The 25,596-nt window shown below is 40.9% G+C and overlaps 1 protein-coding gene across 1 annotated transcript; it reads right to left on the reverse strand.

Moving 5' to 3' along the window:
* Nucleotides 1-5,025: 5,025 nt before the first annotated feature.
* Nucleotides 5,026-24,823, reverse strand: twsg1a (twisted gastrulation BMP signaling modulator 1a). Its single transcript, XM_038290894.1, has 5 exons — nucleotides 24,475-24,823; nucleotides 22,369-22,521; nucleotides 10,654-10,753; nucleotides 8,134-8,394; nucleotides 5,026-5,511 (listed from the first exon to the last, which is right to left on the reverse strand). The coding sequence occupies exons 2-5, from the start codon at nucleotides 22,492-22,494 to the stop codon at nucleotides 5,330-5,332; spliced, it is 669 nt and encodes a 222-aa protein (XP_038146822.1). The 5' UTR covers nucleotides 22,495-22,521; nucleotides 24,475-24,823; the 3' UTR covers nucleotides 5,026-5,329.
* Nucleotides 24,824-25,596: the final 773 nt, after the last annotated feature.

The following is a 25,596-nucleotide window of genomic DNA, read 5'->3' on the forward strand; positions in this document are numbered from 1 at the left end:
CTAATGATGGCTGGACTTACATTGATAGTTGATTAACAGGCTTTTGCTGAACTGCAATCATCAGAATCAGCTGTGCTAAAGCAGAGAAACATCTAAAACCTGCAGGACAGCGGCCCTCGAGGACCGACTTTGGGGATGCCTGTTCTAGCCTGCCTAGTGCGTCTGCAACAAAGCTAGTCACCAGCCTTGCAGTGGTCTTCCTCAGCCATTGCCTGTCCCTAAACCTCCGTTTCATATGGCCATGGATATCATTACTGGACCATCACCATCAAAGGGTTTCATCACCATCCTCACTATAATCGAGCACTTCTCCAAAGCCTGCTACCTCATCCCACTTTTCTATATCCATCCTCACTTCAGACAGCTCAGCTCCTGACTAACCATGTTTTTTGCCTTCACAGAATCCCTTGTGAAATCCTGTTAGACAGGGGTCTGCAGTTTATCTCCTGGGTCTGGAAGGAGTTTTGTACACCTTTAGGGGCCAAGACTGTTCTCAGTTCAGGTTTACATCCAGAAACAATTTGTCAGTCTGAACACATGAACCAGGAGCTTGAGGCATCCCTAAGCTGCCTCTGTTTGTCACACCCATCGTCTTGGAGGGCTGAGTTGCCTGGGGTTAAATATGCACATAATTGTCACACTTAAGTCCTCTCTAGGATACCAACCTCCGCTGTTTCCATTTGAATAGCAGGACAATGCAGTTAACTCCGTCAAACACTTAATTCAGCGCTACAGACAGTCAAGGGAAACAAATTGACATCTGAACAATTACAAAAGGGTTCCTGCTCCCCAGTACTTGCCTTGAAAAAAAGTCTGGCTATTAACTTGTGACATTAACCTCAAGGCTTCTAATCGCAAACTCTCTACAAGATCTATTGTTCCGTTTGAGATCCAGGCCGTGCTCAGTCGCACTGCATTTCCCCTTAAGCTGACAGAGCAGAAAATGGCTCTTTGGTTCACTTAATATTTTAGATAGTAAATAAAAACTATATATGATAAACTATGGACCTGTGTTTTCTGTCATTCTTTTGTTAGGTGCCCCCATTAAATAGACTGGTCCACCTTGGTAAATTTGACCTAGACTTTCCATTCAATGAGATTCAATGATTTTCAGTTGTGCAGTTTGTATCGAGAAATTTACAAAAAAAAATTTTTTTAATTACATTTTAAAAATGTATTTTCTTCAGAGCCTTGGTGTTATCATCCAAAAATGCTTTATTAATTCTTAATATAAAACTAGTGACACTCCTTCAACTGTCTTTTTAAAAAAAACTACCTTTGAAGTAATTGATGTTTGTTGCCTGAACCAGGTGCATCACATCAATCCAATTAAATCATTTACGCAACAGCAGAAACATCCCTACTTTTATGTTTGTAAAGTAAATCCACTCTGACACTGAAAGGTAATGTGACCCACTGGGCTGTGTGGCCATTCTGCCACAGCAGGACATGTAAAAAAAGAAAACAAAAAAAAGAAAAGCTCTGATGTTTGGATTACTTCAGGTTTTACTGCCACGCCTGAGCAACATAGTGATAAATATCCTCTGCATGGTGTCTGGAGGTGTTTAGACCAAGTTTGGTTTGGAGAATGTTTAGACTGTGGTATCATTCTGAGCTTAACTTCACTTTGGATTTCTTTTAAGGGATGGAGCTGTCAAACTGAGTTCTGAGTAGCAGGGCAAACTAAATTTGGTGAAACCATTTGCTATTCTGACTCATGTGTATATTTCCAAAGCTTTGTGGTTTGGATTTGGAGCTGGTGGTCATCGGGACATACGAAACAAATTAGTCCTCTGATGATCTTTTGTTGGCTTGGTCTGTACCACAACCACAGCTGCAGTGTTGAAATGAGGTCAGGACTCTATATAATAATAGTAATAAATAAAAGGGGGGACAAGGTTTCATTGTGCGCCTGCAAGATGAGTCTGTGCACATTGCATGCCAATTGGGAACATAATCAGTGATAGGGCATCCTGCTGCTTTTTGAAAATGTACTGGCACTACAAAGAGCATTTGTGTGCGGTGGGGAGAGATTGGCATCAGGGAATGTTTTCCTCTTGGCTTGCATGAGATGGTCATTGAGAGCTGAACACCTGTTGACCAGAATGAAAGAATAACAACGTTGTTTCCCCAGGAAATGATGCGTTTCCGGACCATTGAAACACTACGCTAGGATAAGATCAGCAGAGTAAGAAAAAAAAAAACTCCACTAACAATGCTACACGCTTTCGACTAATGAGGTTTTAATTAAACAAAATGATGACATATTTTAAGATAATCTTTTAAATGGGACCTGTTGATCAAAATTCAGCACCTATTTGTGCTTCTACTTGTGTCTCTACAGCTCCTAGAAACAAGTGCTAGGAAGAAAAATATCCATCAGTTTTTTGGCACTAAATAAATACTTTGTTGGTCTGTGGAAAATGAACCATTTCAAAACTCTGATTATCACACCACAACACCACCTTTAATATAACTCCAGCAGAAGCTGAGCTCCGCCAACACACCTTTGTTCAGCTGTTTTTACTCACTGATCTCTATTTATTCAATGTATTGCTGCTAGACTGATATAAACTGAGGTCTCCTGCCACCATCTTGGTATTCCCCACTTCCACAGAGTCGCGCAATAAAAATACCTGGAATATAATGTAATTACCATAACAATTTAATCAATGCGTGTATATTACATGTACATCATCAATTTAGCACGTTTGGCACAACATCAGATAGTGTAAATGTAATATTATTAATATCTGACTACAGTATTATGCTCCATTAACACACTAATTTTGTTGTGATGGATTTGCGTAATATGTTATAAAACATGATTTATAAGCTTCATACTTAATATGCAATGTGATGCGCTCATGTTTTACCTTAAATTACATTAATCTACTTATGCTATGAAACAGCAAGTGTGTGTCAAAGTGATGGATTTATCTTAGTATAGAGTACAATATTTTATTTCTGGGTGGATCATCTAAATAAGTGGTCCTCCTCATTATGGTGATATATTTATGTAAGGCCGTCCTATGCGCTCATCCCATTAGCTACCTTTTTCTGCACATGTGCACTTTCAGGCATATATCTGTGGTCAGCTAAGGTATCAGAAAGTCAATAGGATAGCCGAGGGTCTTAAGAAATAAAGAGTCTACGAAGAAATAAAGTGTCTACAAAGTGTATGAGAAGAAAAGAAAGGCCTCAGAAGAGGCAGATATATCCTTGAATGCTTTGCGTGGAGAGCTCTCCTCGCATGGGATTTGCTGTCACAGCGGCCAGCAGTCGCTACCCAACAGCGGTGACTAATAACAAAGATGGCACAGGGAAGTGATCATCTGTCCGAACGGTAAGTTGACTGACTTCACTATAAAGTCCCTGCCCTATTTAATGATTGAGAGATTTAGGGGTTAGGGCGGATGCTGGGACACTGTAAGCTTGTATGAGCTGTGAGAACAGCAAGTTTTAAACAGACCGTGTAGAAGGAGAAATAGGCTTGTGCATACTCTTGCACATGCATTTTTTTTTAAAGTGGAAAGGGCGGGTCTTTTAAAAATACCTTTAGGCGCCCCTGAAAATGAGAATGTGCTCGTTGTTCAATGCTGCGTCGCACATATTGTTTATATTCTGACCGGTCCAACTAGGGAGTACCAGTGTGGCGGCTATGCAATAGCAAAACAGAAAAGGAATTTTTTGTTTACTGAAAGATTTGCATTATAGCCAGGTTCTGTCCCCACTGTTCATTGAAAATCTGTCTTCTGTGTTTTGCTTTGCTTGTCATTTACATATTTGCCATTTAGCACAAGCTAACGCCAACAAAAAATGTACTTACCTTCCAGAATGTGCTTGATGCAACCCTGCTGGTTGTGTGATAGGATCCACTTCTTCTCTTTCTGGGTCTGTACCTATGTGCATCGGCTTACAGCCATTTTCAGGTGACATTGTGACCACTGAGGTGGGGAGTACAGCAAAATATACGCTATTTGCATAAAAGTGACAAAGCTCATTCTAAAAAGTTAGAGCTGAGTAGGTGAAAGCTCAATAAAAAAAGGTTTGGATGTAAATAATATTTTTGCTTTTTTCCTCATACAATTGGGTGTTGGAAAAAACAGTCATTTTAGCCAACTGAAGTATCTGTTTTACCTGTATTTCACAAATGGGTCACTAAATTCCATTAAAACAGTAAAATATCTAAATAAGAAAGTAGTGGATATGAAGCCCATGTCTCCAATTGCTGGAATCCACATAATGTTGTGAAAGACGAACAATAACTAAGGCTCAATCTGAATACCTCAAATCTTTATGCGTTAAAGACACTAAAAGCAATAGTGTGTCACCATAAGTGCCCTCTGAATAGTGCTGGCAGGAAGGAGCTAATACCAAATAGTGTTATAATAATAATAATAATAATAGAACTTTATTGATCTCACTTTGGAGAAATTTACCCTATGCATTTAACCCATGTGCTTGTGAACTATGTGACACAAACAATTATACATTTGTCATTTTATAATGGAGAGCTTTATCTGTTCTATACATTTGCATAACTTTTGTAGTTTTTTTTTTTCCAGAGGGCTGCAGTCCTAATTTGACCAAAGTCATGCATGACTATTAAGACGTCTGGAGGGCTGAAGGGTGTTTGGATTCAGGATAGCAGTCCAGAGCTCCTTTCCTACCCTGGATAGTGTTCTCACTGTTGACCCCATGGAAGGAGAGAAAGGATTAGAGCTAGGAATGAGAGCTAGGAGCTACAATTCGAGGCATCCTAAAATGGAGCCTTTGGGAACTCCATTTCCAAAGGGAAAAGGTAACCTTTTTCTAGTGATAAATGCGAGTGAGGTTTGGTACAGAACAGACATGTTGACTCGAGAACATCAGAAAACCAGACCCAGAAGATCCAAAACAACCAAGTTCTCAAGGTCCTAAATTAAGAACATCGGTTTCAGCGTTATATTGAAGAATCCTTCACAAACTGAAGGACAAGGGTGTGAAATTATTCGTAAGACCAACCTTTAAAACACAAAAAGCCATGTTACCAAATCTTTTCTTTATTCGGTAAAAGACTGGGATTTTGCTGACAATAATTGCAAAAATACATTATTCATATACACCTCTAGTAAAAAACACTATGGAAGACATATCTAAAAATATACAGTAACAGCAGAATAAAAAAATCCTTTGCAGGGATAGGAGAGGGAGGAGGCGGGGCTTATTTTACACGGTTACTGAGGAATGCTAACATATAACAGTCATAGGTTTCTCTTCCCTCAGTCCTCTGGTTCATACCAGACATTTGAAACCGACATGTACCCAGATATGAGATCGGTTCGGGTCAGAAAAGACAGTTCACGCACTTCACGGCCTTGCTGCCGTAGTCCAGGCACTCCGGACCGATGCACTGGCAGCAGGCGTTGTGAAACCAGCGGTACTTTGATCCTCCCATTGACTCACAGTACTGCTTGCACTGACGAATGGACACGCAGTCGTCAAAGTAAACCACAGTGCACATTTTCTCTGGAAAGAAAAGGAAGCAGGTTGAGTCCTAAATCCAGCAAAACATGCTTCACAAAAACACATAATTACCTTTAGCCCTCATTGTTTCCACTTTTACTTAATGGGTTTGCTGTAGCGAAGTGAGACCATGTGTTTTAGGTGGGTGTAATGAGCTAACTGCTCAGCTTTGTGGGAATGCTGTAACTTTATAATCAGCAGTGCTGGTTAAGGGGGAACATAAAAGACATATGAAAACAACAAAGCAAGGAAAGGCATCCAAACATGGTTTCATCTCACATAGTAAAAATGTGGAGCTGATGGATGGTCAGAGCGAGTCCAAGAGTTTCCATATCAAAGCCCTATAATAAATTTTTAAAAATCATATTTGTTTATTTTAAAGCTTCTTAGATATATACTAGCCTGCTTTGTTTTATGAGCCCTTAAACATTTTCAAATATATATATTACAACCAAAAGATTTTATTTAAGATTTTATGTGAGAAGTTTAAACAAAGTTGTGCGCACTTACAAGTGATGCACTGTTAGATATTTAGATTTATACTGTTTTGGAATAAGTCTCTACTAGCTTTAACTAATTCTTCTACAGAGAATGAATTTCACCACTGTAGGTCAATAAAGGATACTTATATTCATATTTATAAACTTTACTGCTTGTCTTTCCCTCCCTTTCCTATATGCATATTTAAAAAATAAAAAAATTATAAATCCACTAGGGGCTTAAATAAAGATTTTTAAATAGGTCTGGACTTTGATTAGGCCATTTTCAAACATGAATATGCTTTGATCCAAACCCTTGCTCTGCAGTTCTCCTCCTTCTTGTAGGTCAATCCCTCTTCTCGTCTCTGAATAGCTTTCTTATCCCCTAAAAGCCCCCACAGCATGATGCTACCACTAACATGTTGGTGGGGGGGTTGTACATCAGGGTGATACTCAGTATTACTTCCCTGCCTGGTTTTATCTGACCAGAGCAAACTCTTCCACATGTTTACCGTATCCCTTAGATGCCTTGTGGCAAACAGCAGCCTTTAATTTAATAAAATTGATTTTAACAATATTTCTTTTTGACAGATTTCAGTTGCTCTAATTTTTACAGCTGAATTTATCAAGTTTTTTTTTGTTCTAATTCAGATTTTATAGAAAACGATAATTTTAACTTAAATTAAGTCAAAAATATGTAAAATTCCTAAACTATGAATGTATATTGAACTAATAGGACATGGAATTTTAATTAAACCTATTTGAATAGACATTCTCATGCAGCTCTCTTAATATATTTGAATCCCTTGCCCTGTTTTTTATTACATGCTTTTCTGTGCCCCCATGAAAACATGCTGCCCCCTTCCTGGACCCCTGGTACATTTGGTCTAGAATATGATGATGAAGATTCTCAGTCACCCAGGTCATAGCTATTCCGAAAAAGTTGAAAAAAAACAATCCACTGGACTTGGTTTCCAAGGTTTGAAGACTGTTCGCTTCCCATCCAGGAAGCTTTCTCAATTCAAAACAGGGCCTTGTATTGCTTGGAAACATGCAAATTCAACCTCATGAGTGGGTCGTTTGGTTCTATTGTTAGCCTGTAATATCTGAAACCTGTCTATGATTGTGAAGGGTCGGTCGTTAAAGGGGGCATTGTTTACCTGGCTGAAGAGAGGAGGTACTCTGTTCACCGGTAATGAGGTGGGGTTTGGGATACCTGGAAGGAATCAACTCAATAACTGAATTGTAAGTTTTTGGAAGCTGGAATCTGAGTCCACCACCTCTGTTTAAGGTTGTTTTTTCTCTCTTGACATAGATGGCTTCCTTCCCGCCCCTCTCAAACCACCTATTTTCTCAATCCAGAATGTGAACATTCTGGTCCACAAGGTGTAGATGTACGGCAGAGTCTTGTCCAGAGGAGGCCGCTCTTCTGTGTTGGGCCATGCGTCTGTGGAGAGGTTGTTTGGTTTCTCCAATATAAAGATCAGAGCATTCCTCGCTGCACTGAACAGCATATACCACTCCGCTCATATTCAGTCTGCGGGTTTTATCTTTAGGATGCAAGGCCTTGTTTTTGGTCCACTATATAAAGCCTCATCTCAATGCAAATCCAGAGATTTTGAATAGAGAAAGCTTCCTGGATGGGAAGCGAAACATCTTCAAACCTTGGAAAGCTAGCCCAGTGGGTTGTTTTTTAAACTTTTTCAGAATTTGGTCTAGAAGTGCCACTGGAATTGATGACTGAAAGACATTATCTGCCTCCATTTAACTGTTTACTACAGTGTATTTAAAGACATTTCAATCAGGGGAAATGAAGAAAAAAAAATAAAAAATAAAAAACCTTTGTGGACCCCCCTAGTCTACTAGACCTCCAGTCTACTAGATAACATACATGGGAGACTGAATGTTTAAATGTGAGAACATATGAATGAAACAATAACTATTAAAACCTTAAATGCTAAAATTTTTCTATTTTTCTAAATATAGTGCTAATCTCTAGTTTGTCCCTTAAGATTATGTATTCCTACTAGTAAATATGATGGGGTAGTATGATGATATGTGTGTGTTTTTTAGCTAAAGTAATCATTCCTCCATCGTTTCATGGTAATGCTCTGTAAGAAAAGGTGAGAATACATTTTGTTTTTACCATGAGGATCAAAGCTGCTGTGGATGCTGTTCCCAGGCACCGACACGTTCTGGGGTTGGCTGTTAAGGGACTCCAGGAAGGAAACCAGGTTCTCGTGGTGCGTGAACTCCTCAGCCACGGGGAAGGAGACCACCATCATGTTGATGGGCGCATCGCCCTCCGTCAGGGCGCGGAAGAGCGAGGGGATGGGGCGGTGAAGCTCCTCCACCGTGCTCTTGGAGGTGGCGGGGGAGTCGCTGTAGTTCTTGGGGTTACACATCCCTGCAGAGAAGCATCAGGAAAAATAGAAATATATTTAAACCAGCTTTAAAAAAGAAGTGTCTTATCTCAGTTGATATAAATGAAGTGTTAAACCGGCCTTAACTAACAGTAGCAATTGTGAAAAAGTCCGCGCATCCCTAGATACAATTTTCCAACCCTGTGCAATGAGTCCAAGTGAATTACAGCTAATGGGTAAATCATTTAATGGGGGACGGAGTTTGACAGAGGATTTGGATTACAAGCCGATGCTAAAAGCAGAGCCAGAGCAGCTGTTTTAGATAAAACACACTCATGGGTCCTCTCTCCCTCACTGCTCCACCCCCCCCCCCCTTTTTTTTTTTTATCCAAGCTTCTCCAATGAGCCTCCTAAATCTTCCTTCCTGCTCTCACTCTCACTTCAAAGCAGTCAGAGTTTGGCACAGATAAGTTGTTTTAAGTGGAAAATGGACAGTGAAAACGGGGAGAAAACATAAATGAAGACGATATATTTGCTCTGAGCTACGACATTTCCTCGATGTGTTGTAAAAGGCCCGTCCAGTAAGAGAATGCGGCTCCAACATCTGTTTAGCAGCAGCTGCAGCAGCATAGAGTTTGGTTCTCAGATCGTTGTTCTTGTGTTCCACATGAAAGCATTTTAATAAAGCCTGCATGTCAGCAAGCACAGCTATATCTGTCAGTCAGAGCTGCTCACTGGTTTGCATCTGTGATCTCCAGAGTCAGAGAAGAACAGACCTCTGCTTGCAGTTAAATCATGTTTGTTTCGGTAAGCGAATCGTTAGAAACGTGTTGTTGCTGCAAAGAACCTGATGCTGTGTCAACAGAGTGGCAACATATGGGTTGCTAAAGCATTCAACTCATCTCTCTTTTTTTAATCTGTTGCAAACAAAACAGCAAAATTTCTTTTGAAAAAAAAACTGCAAAAAGATAAAAAAAAAAAAAATTGGAAAACAAAGCATGCAGAAATAGGGAGGAGCTGAATGACCTGCAAAGTAGCAGAAGGGAAAGAAACACAACAATCCTTCAACTAAATACACTGGAAAATAACAGCAATGAATGGGGGAGTGTTGGCGAAGTGGTTAGAGCAATGCGCTGATGCTCTGAGGTTGCAACCGTGTAAACGTCGCAAATACCTGGTTCGATCCCCACTGCCTCCATTCTGGGTCTCTGAGCAAAACTTTAACCCCACACTGCTCCCCAGGCGCCGCACAATGGCAGCCCACTGCACCCCAAGGGGATGGGTTGAATGTAGAGGTAAATTTCTCCAATGTGAGATCAGTAAAGTTATATTATTATTACGTTGCAGCAGGTCTTTGTCTCCAGTGGCGTTCTGCAGTAGAGCAATCCCTCTACCTACAACTGTTTATTTTATAGGATATAATCGCCAAAAAATGCAGATAAACATCCGTCCGTCCATCCAGCACATTTTTTCCTTTGCTAATGACTAAAAACTATAAAAAGAGACAGATTTCTAAAAGTTTCTTAACCAACATATCCTTTTGAATGAGATATAGTTGGGCGGTGTTGGTTAGAACAGTGCTCTTGTGTTTTGAGAAGGTTGCAAGTACCCGGTTCGATCCCTACAGCCTGCACTTTGGGTGCCTGAGCAAAACCCTTAACCCCACTCCGCTCCCCGGGCGCCACGCAATGGCAGCTACTGCTCCCCAAGGGAATGGGTTAAATTAAGGGATTTAGATACACTCTTCCAGATTCTAACTTTAAGATCTTGGGCTTATGTGGGCTGTATAGACTATTATATATGGTTACAGGCTCTTCTGCGGAATTAGATTAGGAAGCAAAACTCAAAGGAGGCAGGGATGGAAGGATGGAAGAGGATTTGTATTTGTAAATAGATATATGTCTTTGTTTACTGCGGTTTTTCAGACCTGTGAAAATGTCCTGTTACTTTTCCAGACTTCCAAGCATTACTCATACAAACATAGTCCTGCTTTATATATACATCTTCTAACAAACACCTGACAAAACATTTTCTTTAAAAGTTGCTCTATTTGCGGCTTGCTTACCTATTGCGTCTTTACCTACATCAATGATTTAAAAGGAAAAACTAAATAAACTATGCTGAATCCAATGTGATGAACCTGCATCTGGGTCTTTCCTCTCTGATGTTCGGTCAAATACTTTCCACCAGTAGTGTTTCATCAGCAGCAGGCTTTGGGCGCTGTGTAAAATTTTCCGACACCAAAATAGAGCTGACTGACCTTTAAAACCAACGCCTGTAACAAATAAGACTCCTGCACCTACCAACGCAGTCGCAGCACTCCTCCCAGAGGTTCCCCAGACACAGCATGCAGTCTTTACAGCAGGAGCAGTTTCCATCAGAGGGACGGCACTGGCACAGCTCCTGCAGGCGACACGTGGAAACATACGTTAGCAAAACACAACAGCACTAAGAAATAAAACAGACGGTGACTGTTCTGTCTGGATGTAGCAATACTTTGCCTTGTTTAAGGATTGTTAGAACATAGAAATACATTAAAACCCATTAGAGGAATGATGCATTACAAAACAGAGACAAAAAGGAAAAAAATCATTTAATCAACAAAATGGCATGAGCATAAATTCACACATTTAAAAGAAAAATGAACAATAAGACAAAAAGAAATAGAGAAACATTAAGAATAGCTAAAAGCAGAAAGTAACAATAAATAAAAAAAAATCAGCCTAATTTTCCCGCTCAATTAGAATTTAAAAGCCAACTTGAAAAAGGGTTTTTCACAAGGGACCAAAAACCATTGAAAGTCTCAGCCTTCCTCACGTTAAGAGGAAGACTGCTGGAGAACATCAACATCAGCTTGTTCTACTCGCGTCACAAGACGACTTCTAGAAACATCTACAAGCATCCGGAGTTCTGACCTCAAACCACTTCTGGGAGCATGCTGCAGTCAATTATTCTTCAGATAAAGAGATGCGTGACCAATTTAACATATAAATAAATCTAAACGATAAAAATCAGTCCCATAGGGGGTCATTTGCTCAACATGCCTGCTACACGTCAGCAGACCTGAAATATGGGCGGCGTAAAAAACGAAATACTCAAAGATTCCTGACAGCAGTACATGATAGACCTCAGTAAGGCAAGTTGATTTATTTCACACAATCCAGTACAAAGACAATTGAAGGTGATTTACATGAGAAAAAGAGGGGGAAAGGCAGAAAAAAGGAAATAAATATAAAAACAAAACAGTTCGACCACATGCTTAAACTAAGGATACCTCAGTTAACAGTCAAAGGCAGCTCTGAATAAATGCGTTTTTAACTTTTACTTAAAAGAACTCAGTCTTTCAGCACTTTTACAGTCTTCTGGGATTCTGTTCCAGAATAGTGGAGCATAGGAACTAAATGTTGCTTCTCCATGTTTGGTTCTGGTTGTGCAAACGAGGCTTCAATTAGTATCGCTCCATCCGACCCCATACAGGTTTTCATGTAGTTTCAAGTGTTAATGGATGATGTACTGAATGGTTTCCACTTTCCTTGATGGGAAGATAAATCTGAAGATTATCTGTTGATGAGACTTTGTTTCACCAACTGTCCACATATGTAAATAGAGGACCTAAAATGGAGTACCCCAAAATTCAAGGGGCATAAGCAGAGGAAAACTGACTAAACTGGACAGAAAAAAAAAACTCTTCAGTCTGACATGACTTAGAGTAAGATTCAATAACGCATTTTTTGCACAAATGCCATTTTGCACTGAACCACTGCAACTTGCACACTGTCTCTTATCCTCTGCACTGTTCACACTTTGACCACTGCTGCACTTTTTGTATTTTTCTATAACTCGTGCCATTGTGAAATATCAATGCAACGTTCATAAGCTGTATGTAACGCAATTTCGTTCTGTATGCACCCTGTGCATACAAAATGACAAATAAAGAAGTCTAAGTCTAAGTCTAAGTCTAATAAAAAACAGAGACGAGCTGACTCAGATGGGAAAATAAAACATGATCCAGTCAGTGTCTCCAAAGCAACAGTAAAGTCAAACGAGACTAAAACAGCAGTCACCCGAGTCTGCAGTTAAAAGCGGATCATTGAAAACTCTAAGAAGTGCTGTTTCTGTGCAGTGAAACGACAGCCAGGAGACAAGCTGTTCAAACAGGAAGTTTGTGATTAATCCATCAACAGAAAGGACAACCAATCGTTTTTTTTTTCCCAGTACACCAACTATTACAGTAGAGCCTTCAGTGGTACCAAACAAAGAATGCAAGACGACCACATAGGACGGTACCTCAGGTAAACATGAGAAGAAACAGCTTCTGCATCCAAGAATAAAGCAGGTCCAGACTTGTTCGTCTTCATGGTTTTTAAATCCTTCTCCCTTTATGGTGGCTCAGGTCTGAGCTGCGCATTCAGGAACATTTTAAGGAATGCTTGCTTTATATCATGACAATCTACTGCAGTGGGTAAAGCATTATAGACAACAAACATGTTCTCTACATTAAATACAACACGTCTCAATGAGGTAAATACTTCACTTCTTCATGTTCCCAAAACTACCTAACATTAAATTCATATACAACCGACTTAACTGCATAAACATAGCTGTAAAAATAAAGATTAATTTAGTTCAATTGCCTTTCAAGATATGAGAGGGTCTACTTGGGTTTTGGTCTCAATTTGTGGAATAAAACACAAGTAAATTTAAACAAAACCAGGATTTAAATTATATAATTGCACGTTGCAGTCACTTATCTAATCTGTTGAACTTCTTCTAAATTAAAGCAACAAACTTCTACTTTATTCGGATTTTATCTGATAGAATAAGTTAGTGCAGTGAAATTGTAAGTGTATCTAGAAATAGATCATATTATTTTTCCACTCATAAACCTTTAAATAAGATACCTATTCATTAAAAGAGAAGAGTCCCCGTGTGTGTAAATCCAGGCGTTCTGGGAAGAACAAATATCATCATGAGGACCAAAGCAGACCACCAGAAAGGAAGCTTTTGAAATGTTTAAATCAAATATAGTTAATAAAATGATACCTCAACCTTGACCATTCTACAGAGCTCTGTTCAATTCATTACCTTAGTATAGCACAGCTGCAATCTCATCAAAACTAGGCCGTACACCTAAGCTTTTTCAGAAGAGCAGCCAAGAGGCCCACTGTGACTCTGGAGGAGCTGCAGAGTTCCTCAACTATCCGCTGTACACAAATCTCACAGTATGCTGATGAAGATTCTCAGTCATCCAGGTCATAGTCATTCCGTATAAGTTTTAAAGAAAAAACAATCCTCTGGACTTGGTTTCCAAGGTTTGAAGACCTTTCGCTTCTCCTCCAGGAATCTTTCTCAATATAAATGTGTGGATCCGCAGGGAGTTTGAGTCTCATATAGACAAGGCCTTTTATTGCTTGGAAACATGCAAATTGAAACCGACGAGCAGGTCGTTTGGTTCCATTGTTAGCCTGTAATATCTGAAACCTGTCTATGATTCTGAAGGTCGGTCGTTAAAGGGGGGATTGTTAAAGGGAGACAGTCCCCCCCCTTTAACCCATTTAGGCCTAAAACGCCTGGAAAAAACACCTTAAAAACCTATGGCCGATTTTAAAAAATACCCCTAAAACCTGAAGTTTTTCTGTAAATTCAGCAACTGTGTCAACGCCTTAATTATTGATATCTCAGCTTCTGTAGCAGATAGAACTCAAAATATATTTTATCTTTGAAATTCTTCCAAAAAAAAAAATGTGAAAAGCAGTAATCAAAAAAAAAAAAAATTCAACCTTTTATTTTTTCCATATGTGATCAAGTCTTCATTGAGAATGTGCAATATAAAACGTTTTCAAAATAAAGAACAAACATTACATAAATAACTATCTGATGATTACTTATTAACAGTATTATTATGCATAATAATGCATATGTCTGTGTTATAAATTGCATACAACCTACCTCCAGATGGCCACAAATCTGTCCCGGGACATATTTTGGGGGAACTGCGTCCTGAAGAGAGGTTTACATACACAGCCCAATAAATGTCTTCATCTCCGTCACAGTCACGGGTGACCACTTTGCCATCTTTGCTCTTGTTGGAGTTTGGTTTGTTTGGTCACTGTACCTATTCGTCTCGGTAACTAGATGCATCCAAAGTTCTTCATTAAAAATATGCTCAAATGCCTGCAGCGGTGTGGCGTCTGCAGGCAAATCAACTTTCACTCCAGGTGTGCGGTTGAAAACACTCCGTGCATTGCGGTGGTAGTTCGATTGGTTCAGCGCGTTCAAAGTCATCATTTCATCTATACCGTCATCAAAGCCGACACACTCCTCAAAATCACTGCCTTCCGACAACTCTTCTCTGTCAAACTCCTCCATGTTTGCTTGAAAAAAACTTCTTTCTTCTTGCTTGACTTATATGCTCTCCCGGCGTCAATGGTAGAATGACGCAACAGCACCCCCGGCTTGAATGGTAGAAATGCGGTAATGCTTTCCCGGCCTAAATGGGTTAACGAGTGGTTTTTTTAGTAGATTGTTTTTTTTTACTTTTACAGAAATCTCACGGTGTAACTCAACACATGTCTTGGACCAAGCAATGGTCTGGTTAGAGGGGACCAAAAGTGTACTATCTGGCCTACAGTGAGAACACCACCAGGGGTTAAATAATAAACAACAATGAACGTCACCCAGAACATGTCATTCGCTCTGTGAAGCATGGTGATGGTAGCATCATGTTGTATGTGTGCCTTTCTTTAGCTGGGGTGAGAAACTGCTCAAGTTCAAAGACAATATAGAAAAAGACTGTAGCAGAGGCCAGCCTTCTATCAGGACTTTGTGGTGAACATAGAGCCAGGATCGGATCTTCAAGATTTAAGCTCCGAGGTGCTCTGCATTAAATCTGACTGAAATCAAAATATCTTTCAAAAAAATAGAGATATGTATTTAAATTTTTGGCCAGAGTAGGGGCAGGAACTTAATTGTCTAAATATAAAAAAGCTGGTGGAGACATACTCCAAAAGGTGTAATGAAAACAAATGTGGATCTAAAGCAGTGAGTCAGGGAGCTAAATACAAACATACTTTCATTTTTCAAAAATATACACCTCTTGGTGTTAGTCTATCGAATAAAAACACAATATAATGTGAGGACGGGTGTGTTTTTTAAACTGAGAAAACATGGAAAAGTTACAGGTGTGTAATTATATTTCCAAAAGTCTGAATATTTAAACCCAAAGTCAATTATTTCATAAATTCAGATCCACTCTTAGATCTGCAGCTGCAGTCCTTCTCAGCTCCTCAGTTTTGCTCCACTTTACCTCATGAGTCACATCACATTAGTGCAACTTCTTGTTAAACCAAGAAATTCAAAAACAAAGGTGCAGTCTGCAAAATGTGCATGACTCATAAAGCTACAAAAGCCTCTGACTGGAAGTAAGATCAAATAAAGTCTATTGACTGTTTACCACTCAGTCTAAATCACACAGGGATTGGGATGGTTTAAAAAACACAAACCTGTGTATTATATCTTAACTCTAAAGCCTTAAATTCAAGTCAGGAATAAACTTAACAAAGACAGAACATCTTAGCAAGTAAAAAATATGTATATTTAATATAACTTAACAATGTTAAGTTATATTAAATATACATATTTTTTACTGCTTTTTTTTTCATTTGCCTTGTAGGCAAATGAAAAAAACATTTTTTCAAACATTTTTTCATTTGCCTTGTAGGCAAATGAAAAAAACAACAACAGAGTGTATTAAATGTTTAGCTGGATCTGTATCTTTGGTAGATCTAAGCCCTTTTGAGCAGCAGGATCTTTTAAAAACAAACCCTCCTTTTCCCTCTCGACTCAGAGCAGGGAGCACATTCCTCCACGTCAAGGTCACGACAATAATGGGGGAGGAACAGGAGGAGAGAAGGGCAAGAAAACACCTGGAGAACAGAACAGGGCAGAGAGCTCCCCCTCTTAATAACAAGCTTTTCTCCTCCAGAACTGCCTTTCTCCCTTGTTTTGCCCCTCATTTTCTTCACTCTACTTTCTTTTTGGCGTTCCTTCTCAGCACTGCTTCTTTCTCATCTTCTCAGCAACCGTGTAAACACCCTCTCTGCAATGATAAAAGACTGAAATGACTCAGCTGGGAGGGATTGCAAAACCACACACGTCTCACATAATCACCAGCCTCTCTACCTCTAAACCTCTGATAAAGACTTGATCCCATCTCTAATTATAACTCTTGAAGCAGCATTTCAAGAACTCATAAATATTCCTTTTTTCTTTAATAGAGCAGACATGGATGTGTTGTAGGTTTGGTCAGGAAGGGCATAAAAACTTTGCCAGAAATCTGTGAGGCAGTCATATTGGCCGTGCCGGAACATCCGCCCTAATCAATATATAGGGCACTAAATAGTGCTTATGCCATTTTTAATGACGTCTAGTGGACGAAACAGTAGTGGACTCAAAATTTCCCACAGTGCACCTTGAAAAGTAGTGATCATCCATGGTCACAAGATGAGCAGATATATATCAGAATGCTTTTTGAGGAGAGCTTTTCTCGAAAAGCATTATGGGATTTTCTGTCATGGTGGCCGCCCTGGCCAAAGTGTGTCGCTACCCAGTAGCGGCGACAAATAATAAAGATGGCACCATGCGGGGAGGAGAAGTTAAGTGGCCAAAGGGGAGCGAAAAGTAGTGATCATCTCTCCAAATGCTCAGTTAGCTGAGTTCACTATTAAGTCCACTATATAGTCTCCGCTCTATAGAGTGATTGAGGGGTAAGGGTTTGGGGCGGAAGTTCATAAACAGCCATTAATAAGAATTGAACTTTATTCATCTTACACTGGAGAAATTTCCTCCCTGCATTTAACCCATCCCCTTGTGGACCAGTGGGCTGCCATTGTGTGGCGCTCGTGGAGCAGTGTGGCGTTAAGGCCAATTTATACTTCTGACGCATAGCCTCTGCAACTGTCAAATCTGTCGCTGTGCACCTCAAACAAATCCTGACTACACGTCGGACGGTCACAAACCCGCGCAGACCTCAAGCGGAAGTGCGCAGACAAAAAGCAGCTGTGATTGGTCCTTGGTATGACTTTCCGGGTATCTGTGTGGTCATCCTTCTCGATTCGGTGCCGGAGCGCACCATTTTAAAATTAAAAACCAAGGAACAACTACAATAGATACTCTAGATCCATCTCCTTGACCTTGATATCTTCCAGATGCGCCATTGTTGTTTAGGAAAATAAACACTCCCGCTGACACCGCGGAAGAAGTTCTCGTGACCATCCGCTGAAGTTCTAGCGAGTTCTTGAATAGGCCCCCCTTGTGCTTTGGCAGGAAACTGCTGTGCATCCCTAGAAATTCCAAACTGACAGTGCAGAAGCATAGCAGCAAAACTGGTTCGTGACCAGACCCAAGTGACATTTGATGTGTGCGGTTGTAGAAGTATAATCCGCCCTTTAAGGTTTTGCTCAGAGACCCAGAGTGCAGGCTGTGGGGATCGAACCCCGTACGTGGAACCTTCTCAGAGCGCACAAGCACACTGCTCTGACCACTAGGCCAACACTCCCCATTAACTTGCTTTGTCGACAACAAAAAAAGGGGGTAGCTGAAAGGTGACAAATAGTCATGTTAAAAACTGAGTACACCCCAACAACTCCATTTGATTGAATGGGAAACCGCTAGCTTGGTGCACTTAAAGAATTGTACTGAATGAAATTTCATCTTGTATACACCCTGTATGTACAAAAATGACAAAGTTTGTCTAAATCTAAGTCTACATATGTCTACATCACTGCATGAAAAATATAATCAGGGTTGCTTTCTTTTTCAGTTTTGTAGTCTGGAGCAAGGGTTGTGCTGTTGCCTTGCAGCAAGAAGTTCCGTGGTTTGCAAGACTTGTAAGGCTGTGTCCAATGTGTTCCCTATATACAGCACCCTATAGGGGTTATTTTGTTGCTCGTCACTCACAACTGGATTTGGAAAACATTTATTTTCCAGTCAACTCTGCTGGATGTGAAGCAAATCAAGAAAGTGATTTGTCACTGCTCTACTCTTGCTGTGATTGGCTAACAGCTGGAGACAGGTGCCACTTGGTGATTTATCCAATCAGCGTGAAGAATTGTATTGATTATCCCTACCTTGGATAATGGATAGTGTGTTGAATTCAAACTACACACATCAACCTGGCCAATGCCAGATTGGAGACCAGCACCCTTCCAGAAGCACTTATTATAAACGTTCCGCTCTCTCCTAAACAAAAAAGTTAATTGTAATCTTGAATGGAAAAAAAGGTGACAAATTTTGGGACTTCTGTTTTCTTGTTCAGTTTAGTTTTTGTCATCCTATGATGAATTTCTTTCGGACTTCCAGTTGAATATGTTGAGCCTAAGCAACTGAAAAATGAAAGGACAAACTATTCGGCACAAGCAGTTTCCTTGTTGAGACAGATTAGGTTATCTTAAAAAGGTCTTATTTGGCTTCTCTTGCTCTCAAGTGGAAACCCCAGTAATCAGTCAAAGTTCAGCAGCTGCAGGGACAGAAGTGCTTTGGAAAGTGAACGTGTGTCCTGAACGCTTTGAAACCTGCTCCCCCACACCACAACCCCGCCTGGCCTGCTCAGGTTGGGCTTCTTTGCACACTTCTCAAGTTCCAAAAAGTATAAACCCCCCCAAAACACTCACAGACACACACACACCTCCTCCTGACCTCAGCTTCACCTCCCTCCTCCGTGCTCTCCCACCCTCAGGGGTTTTAGAGAATCCAGACAAATGAGTGGAGGTGGCAGCAGAGCGTGAAAAGCGAGCTCTAAACAGCAGAGCCGACTAATCACAAGCAACAAGGACCATCTACAGAGCATCTGGAGGCGGAGAAGTTTCTCCTTCACCACACGTACAGGTCATCCTTCTACCCTCTGGCAATTAACAAGTTAGTGTCGACGGGTCGCCACAGCCTCAGAGCTCCTTACATTGATTAGCAATAAGCCAACTGGAAGAAAAGAAAGCAGTAGGACTGCTGATGTTTCGAAGAAATGGATTGAAGGTGAACCAATGAGGATCTAGCTGGCCAATACTGGCCCTCCTAGTTCCAAGTTTGGCCAATTTCAACTTCTTTCTTAGAAATATTGCATCCAAACTTGTCTGCGGAACGTTTTTGTCAGAGCAAACATTTTTTGGAGTTAGGATTTTGTTAGAACTGGACGATTTTGTCAGACAGACCCTGATCAGTTGAACAGCTGGTCAGAAAACTGAACAGAGAATCTCCTTAAGGCACAATTCTCTGAAAAAATATTCAGAACATAGGGCTGCAACTAACCAGTATTTTGCAAATCGATTAATCTGTAGATTGTTTTTTCAATTAATCGATTAATAATCGGATAGCCAAAGGTTCCTTAAAGAAGATTTTTTAGAAAATCAAACAAAGTGAAACTAGAACTTTCCACTTGAGGAGTTCTGGATTGAAAATATTGACAGAGACATTTTTTTTTTTAATCTTAAATGCAACTTGTTTATATATATATATATATTTTTTTAATTCTTGGCATAATTACAGCTCTAAGTGGGTTCCTCTGTCTACAGGTACGATTTACACTCTCTATACTCCAGTTAACTATGAATTGATTACTAAATTAGTTGATGATTATTCCATTAAGTGATTAATCCGATAAATTGTTTCAGACCTATCTGAACGTTGACATTTTTCCACATTTATATGGACTGACTTACAGGGGATTTCATCTGACACAAAGTAGTCAAAAAAATTAAGTCACTCAATTTATCTGCAAGCAAATAATGACTGAAGGCTGGAGCTCACTCATCAGTTTCCAGCTTTGTAGTGAAAACTTCGTGGAGATTAAAGCTTCAGCACCATCCCTGACAGGCTTCTATCACTTCAGCATTCTGCCACAATTTCCTCTGTGTGCAATGATTTGATGACCTGAGACTTTGTCATACTAACTAAACATTACATCAGAAATATGAAAGTTCACAGCACTCGATAAACTTTAGCAAACAATTACTGTTAAAAATGTTGCACACACTGACCATATAAACTCACAATGTATTGTGCAGCATCCGCTCCCTTAATACCGAGTGCCTTTTTCTTATATACGGGAAAACTGTATGAAAATTTTATAATCCCAAAAAGGTCGCCAATATGTTCACAGCACGATTAGGAAAATCTCTTCCAAGAATGAAAACCTACCAATATGGCCTTTGAAGAAGAGTGCCAGGGAAACAAAGTGAGGTAAGTAGGGATAGAGAGCACAAGCAGATAAAGGTCAGGTGAGACCAAATATTAGCATCACAGCCTTCATGCAAAACGACTCAGAGCAGAAAATAATACCAAGTATTATTGTGAACACACCATCCCCTCTTTGTTTAATGGTAGAGGCAGCATCATGCCGAGGGGCGACTTTGTTCAAGGCACAGGGAAGCTACTAAGAAGTCTCTAAGAGGTCTCTCTGTGTTATGGTCCAGTCAAAGTCCAGACCTTAACCCAATAAAGGGCATACAAAGATTGATTCTACTTCCACAGATAAATGTTTAACATTATGTCTTTTTTTTTAATTCTTTTCAATCATCAGTCTCTATCGCCCATGATTCCGTTAGGCTGTTCATAGTCATTTCTGGTATTTAATCATCTGTATTTTGTTAGACCAGGCGTGTCAAACTGGTTCCAGAAAGTGTTGTGTATCATCAAGTCATTATATTCAGATTGGACTCCCTTGATGAGGTGACTTGAGTCTGGTTTGCTATTGCTTGGTTGGAAAGAAAACCTGCAGCCACACGGCCCTTTCTGGAACCAGTTTGACACCTGTGTGTTAGACCATCACAAGCCTTTACATAGTCCAAGTCAGGCATGTCCAAAGTTGGTCCTCGAGGGCCGCTGTCCGGCAGGTTTTAGAGATTTCCCTTCTTCAGCTCAGCTGATCCTGATGATTGCAGTGCAGCAAAAGCATGCATAAAACCTGCAGGACAGTGGCCTTCGAGGACCGACTTTGGGCATGCCTGATGCAAGCGAACCATGCAGGGCAAAGACTTGCTGCGATTACAGCTGGAGTGCAGACTTGTAACTAGTTCTTGGCTGTGCTTTGACAGGCAGGGCACTTTTAGTAAACTATGTTTAGGCAGATCAGCAGTGTGCAGCTGGTGTATATAATACAGGGTAAACGAGGCAACAGAAATGACCATCCTGTGTTTTAAATTGGAGCCTCCAACTGCACTATTATTTCAAGCTAATTGTTGGGCTTCTAATATGGAGCAAAGGTCGTGTTTTGTGCAGAAATGCAAAAGGTATGATAGTTAGATGTTTGATTAGGGTGGACAAACAACAGCAGCTTTGCTTTAAATAAAACCTGCTATACTTTGCATCCAGAAATGCACACTTCCAGGGCAGGGGGTCAGTCTAAGCTACGAAAAGAAGATTGTGCAAAAGCTGTAGTTAAAAATATGATAATGGGAGAAAGAGGGCTACAGGATGGAGGAAAGGAGGCCAGCAAAGTCTGCAGCAATACCTTCTCTGATTGTTTGCTATCCTTAATTACCAAGAATGCATCAAACTTTCAGTGGCAGAGAGCCGCCTGTGCAGGACTGGATGTTGTCAGCGAGGGAAAAATTGCCATAAATCAAAAAAGGAACCTGGGCTTTAATTCAACAAGCAGCTTAGGTGGAGGTTGGAAAAATAAATCTCTGCTCCCTTCAAGAAAAAAAACAAAAAAAAAAACAAAAAACTCCATCTTGACTTCTCTCCTGCTTATCAAAGGAATTCATCAACATTCCTCCCTGCAGATGTTAACTTTCTTCTGGAATGATGAGAGCGAGTTAAAGGAAGCCCACTGTGAAGTCTTATGAGTATTTTTTTCTCCTGAAACTCTCATGGTAACTCCTCATGCCGAGAGAATCAAGAATGCATGTTTATATAAAACAGCTGCAAAGCCAGAGGAGAAAAGAACAAAACTGAATCCTCTTACTGCCCTGTGCTCGAGCACGGTGGAAGTGGACGTGCTCTGTGGTGTGGATTTAAGCCCTCACCTGGATGAGGCACTTGCTGACGTCGCTGGCGCAGAGGGCTTTGTTGCAGCCGGAGGTCAGAGAGAGTCCTGACAGGAGGAAGAGCAGAGCTGCTGTGGAGGGGAGGATCAGCTGAGCAGACCTCATCCTGACAGTCTCACCGGCACGCAACACCTTAAAGAGAGAAAAAAAAGAACATAGCCCGATTCTAATTCAAGAATTGCTTTTTGCCAAACAGTTCAGAAGCTTTAGGAGTCAAAGCAGCTAAAGTACAAAGAAAGGTTCTGAAAGATCTACATATCTGTGAATTAGAAGGAAAATACATGGATCTCTACATTTATTTTTCCAGATAAAAAAATCTGAATGGTGTCCTGTTTTTTTTTTCCTTTGTCCTAGCATGGTTAAGGTAGCAAAAAAAGCAGCCAACATTTGGACGCTCACGTCGACTGGCTGACCCGTTAAGGACAGCATTAAACTGTCAAAAAGCTCAAAAAGCATTCTGGATCATCAGCTAAAGGGAGGACAATTATTTGTGATGCCATTCTAAACACGCCATCTCTGTTCTGAAGCAAAGTGGTGGCAGCATCATGCTGTGTGGATGATTTTATTATTAATAATAATAAAATGATAGATGCAGCTGAATTCAGGTCAGAAAACCCAGGAGGAAAACAGTTAGAGGCTACAGACAACCTGAGAAGTTCACTTTCCAGCAATCCTTAAAACAAAAATACTTTAGTAATCCCAAAGGGAAATTAAATGTTGCAGTAACTGATAGGTTATTTTTTTAAACAGGTTTTGTAGGTGTTGATATCTGTAGGCAGGAAGGATCTCCATAAAGGATGTCCATAATATTCTTCCCTTTATGAAGACTTCTTCTTTGTAAAATAATCTCCAGACGTTCTAGAGGATTTCCTACAACAGAGTCGACCTTCTTAATTAGTTTGTTGAGCTTTTATAAGTCATTATCTCTTATGCTGTTACCCCAGCAGAGATCACACTCTCCACAACAGACTTCTAGAAGATATGTAGCATCTTACTGCAAACGCTGAAGGACCTAAGCTTCCTTAGGAAGTACAGTCTGCTCTGTCCCTTCTTGCAGACAGTTGTGTCTCCAGTCTAGTTTGTCGTCCAAGTGAACACCAAGGTATTTATACTCCTCCACCACCTCCACTTCTTCTCCCAGGATGTTAACAGGATTCAACTTGTTGCTGTTTCTTCTGAATCTCCAATCATCTCCCTTGTTTTGATGAAATTAAGGATCAGAATGAAAAAAAAAAACTACAGCAAGAGAAACAAAGGTGTCCCTGCTGCCAAGGCCGACAATGAATAAATAAATAAATGGGTGATTAGAGGGTTTAATGGCAAGCTGTTGAGGCAATACAGTCATTGAAACCAAGTCATGTGTTAGAATAGTATAGTCAATTAAAAACTGTCTGTGGAAAGACTTGAAAACTGATGTTTAAAGAGACCAAGACCTGCCACATTGTTTTTTATTTATTTCGCTTTTAATTTCTCCTTAAAAAATGTTATGGTGGCTTTCTAACATCTGGCAGTAAGAGGACTGTAACAGAATGAAAACTTCATTTCAGTTGCTTTGTGGTTCATTTAAAACTGAAAACATAGACCTGGGACTCTTTCTGTGCTAAACCAATCTCCTTGGCATCCATAATCTAACTTTAAATCTGAAAGGTCAAACAACGAGGGCTAATTGCCCTGTAAACGCTCTGGAAATGACTGCTCTGTCATGCAAAACACTCCTTTCTCCAAAGGAAAGGAAAGAAGGCAAAGAGAAGAAAAGGCCTGCAGTCACATCTCATTCAAAGCCAACGCTGCTGTTGTGGAGGAAATATCAATATGCGCAACACATCTGGCAACATCAGCTGCTTTCATCCATTTTCTGCCCGCTTTTCCAAACTCACCCTGCTCTGGATTTCTCTTTTCTTTTGTTTCCACCTAAATGCTCAGATTGTCTTTACTTCACATGAGGGAGAGAAACATGTGAGGGACATTAGCTCCCTCATTCCTCAGCGACTTTCTGTTTTTTTTTCTTCTTCTTCAAACCTCATTTTTAGTTTCACTCGCACGCAAACGCAACACCAGAGAATAAACAGAGAGCTTTGAACTCACCTGAACGCAGCAAAGAAGGTCTCAGTGAGTCCTTTGGAAAGAGACTGAGGTTGTTTTGTTTTTTAACTCCTCCAGGATGGTGATCCGTGTCCACTGTGTCCACAGGGCGTCAGTCTCTCCGCAGCACAAAGCGACAGGCAGGCGGGCGCCTTAAAGGCACACGCTCCATTTTCAAAGGGAACTTCTGCGCAGAGGAAACTCCGGGGCCCCTGGGGCCAAACAGATCCCCAAATCAGCGCACCGAGCTGAGGAGGATGATGCTTAATGAGCGACCTTAAAACCTCTCTGAGGAGCAGCGATAGGAGAAGCGTGCGTAAAACTCGCTCCAACACGTGATCTGGACTGTTTGCAGATCTGGAGCTTCTCCTCCCCGCCTGCGGGGCCCTTTGTCTGCGCTCCTATCAGCGGCTTCCTGGATGCGCATCATTAGGTGAAAAGGGGCCAACCTGGAAGCTGTGAAGCTGACCAGGCGCCCCGCTGAGCGGCGACCCTTGGCTCATTTGTAGCCCACGGACGCGGGGCAGTGATGCCCACTGAGCTCCACAGGTGCTCAACATGCAGCACGTCAGCCTGCAGCTCCAGCATGCAGGACATCAGCCTGCAGCTCAATCATGCAGCACATCAGCCTGCAGCTCAACATGCAGCACGTCAGCCTGCAGCGCCATCATGCAGCACATCAGCCTGCAGCTCCATCATGCAGCACATCAGCCTGCAGCTCAACATGCAGCACGTCAGCCTGCAGCTCCATCATGCAGCACATCAGCCTGCAGCTCCATCATGCAGCACATCAGCCTGCAGCTCCATCATGCAGCACGTCAGCCTGCAGCTCAACATGCAGCACGTCAGCCTGCAGCTCCATCATGCAGAACATCAGCCTGCAGCTCAATCATGCAGCACATCAGCCTGCAGCTCCATCATGCAGCACATCAGCCTGCAGCTCCATCATGCAGCACATCAGCCTGCAGCTCCATCATGCAGCACGTCAGCCTGCAGCTCAACATGCAGCACGTCAGCCTGCAGCTCCATCATGCAGAACATCAGCCTGCAGCTCAATCATGCAGCACATCAGCCTGCAGCTCCATCATGCAGCACATCAGCCTGCAGCTCAATCATGCAGCACAT

This window comes from Cyprinodon tularosa, unplaced genomic scaffold, assembly GCF_016077235.1.
Source record: "Cyprinodon tularosa strain WSP-4 unplaced genomic scaffold, ASM1607723v1 ctg29, whole genome shotgun sequence".
Lineage (NCBI taxonomy): Eukaryota > Metazoa > Chordata > Actinopteri > Cyprinodontiformes > Cyprinodontidae > Cyprinodon > Cyprinodon tularosa.

Bases quoted from the DNA above. Each gene is read 5' to 3' on its own strand.
- twsg1a (XM_038290894.1), bottom strand. From the start codon at position 22,494: ATGAGGTCTGCTCAGCTGATCCTCCCCTCCACAGCAGCTCTGCTCTTC. The intron at 10,754-22,368 runs GTGAGGGCTTAA...TGTCGCCTGCAG, and splicing joins TCAGCAAGTGCCTCATCCAG to GAGCTGTGCCAGTGCCGTCC. The intron at 8,395-10,653 runs GTAGGTGCAGGA...GCTTCTCTGCAG, and splicing joins GGAGTGCTGCGACTGCGTTG to GGATGTGTAACCCCAAGAAC.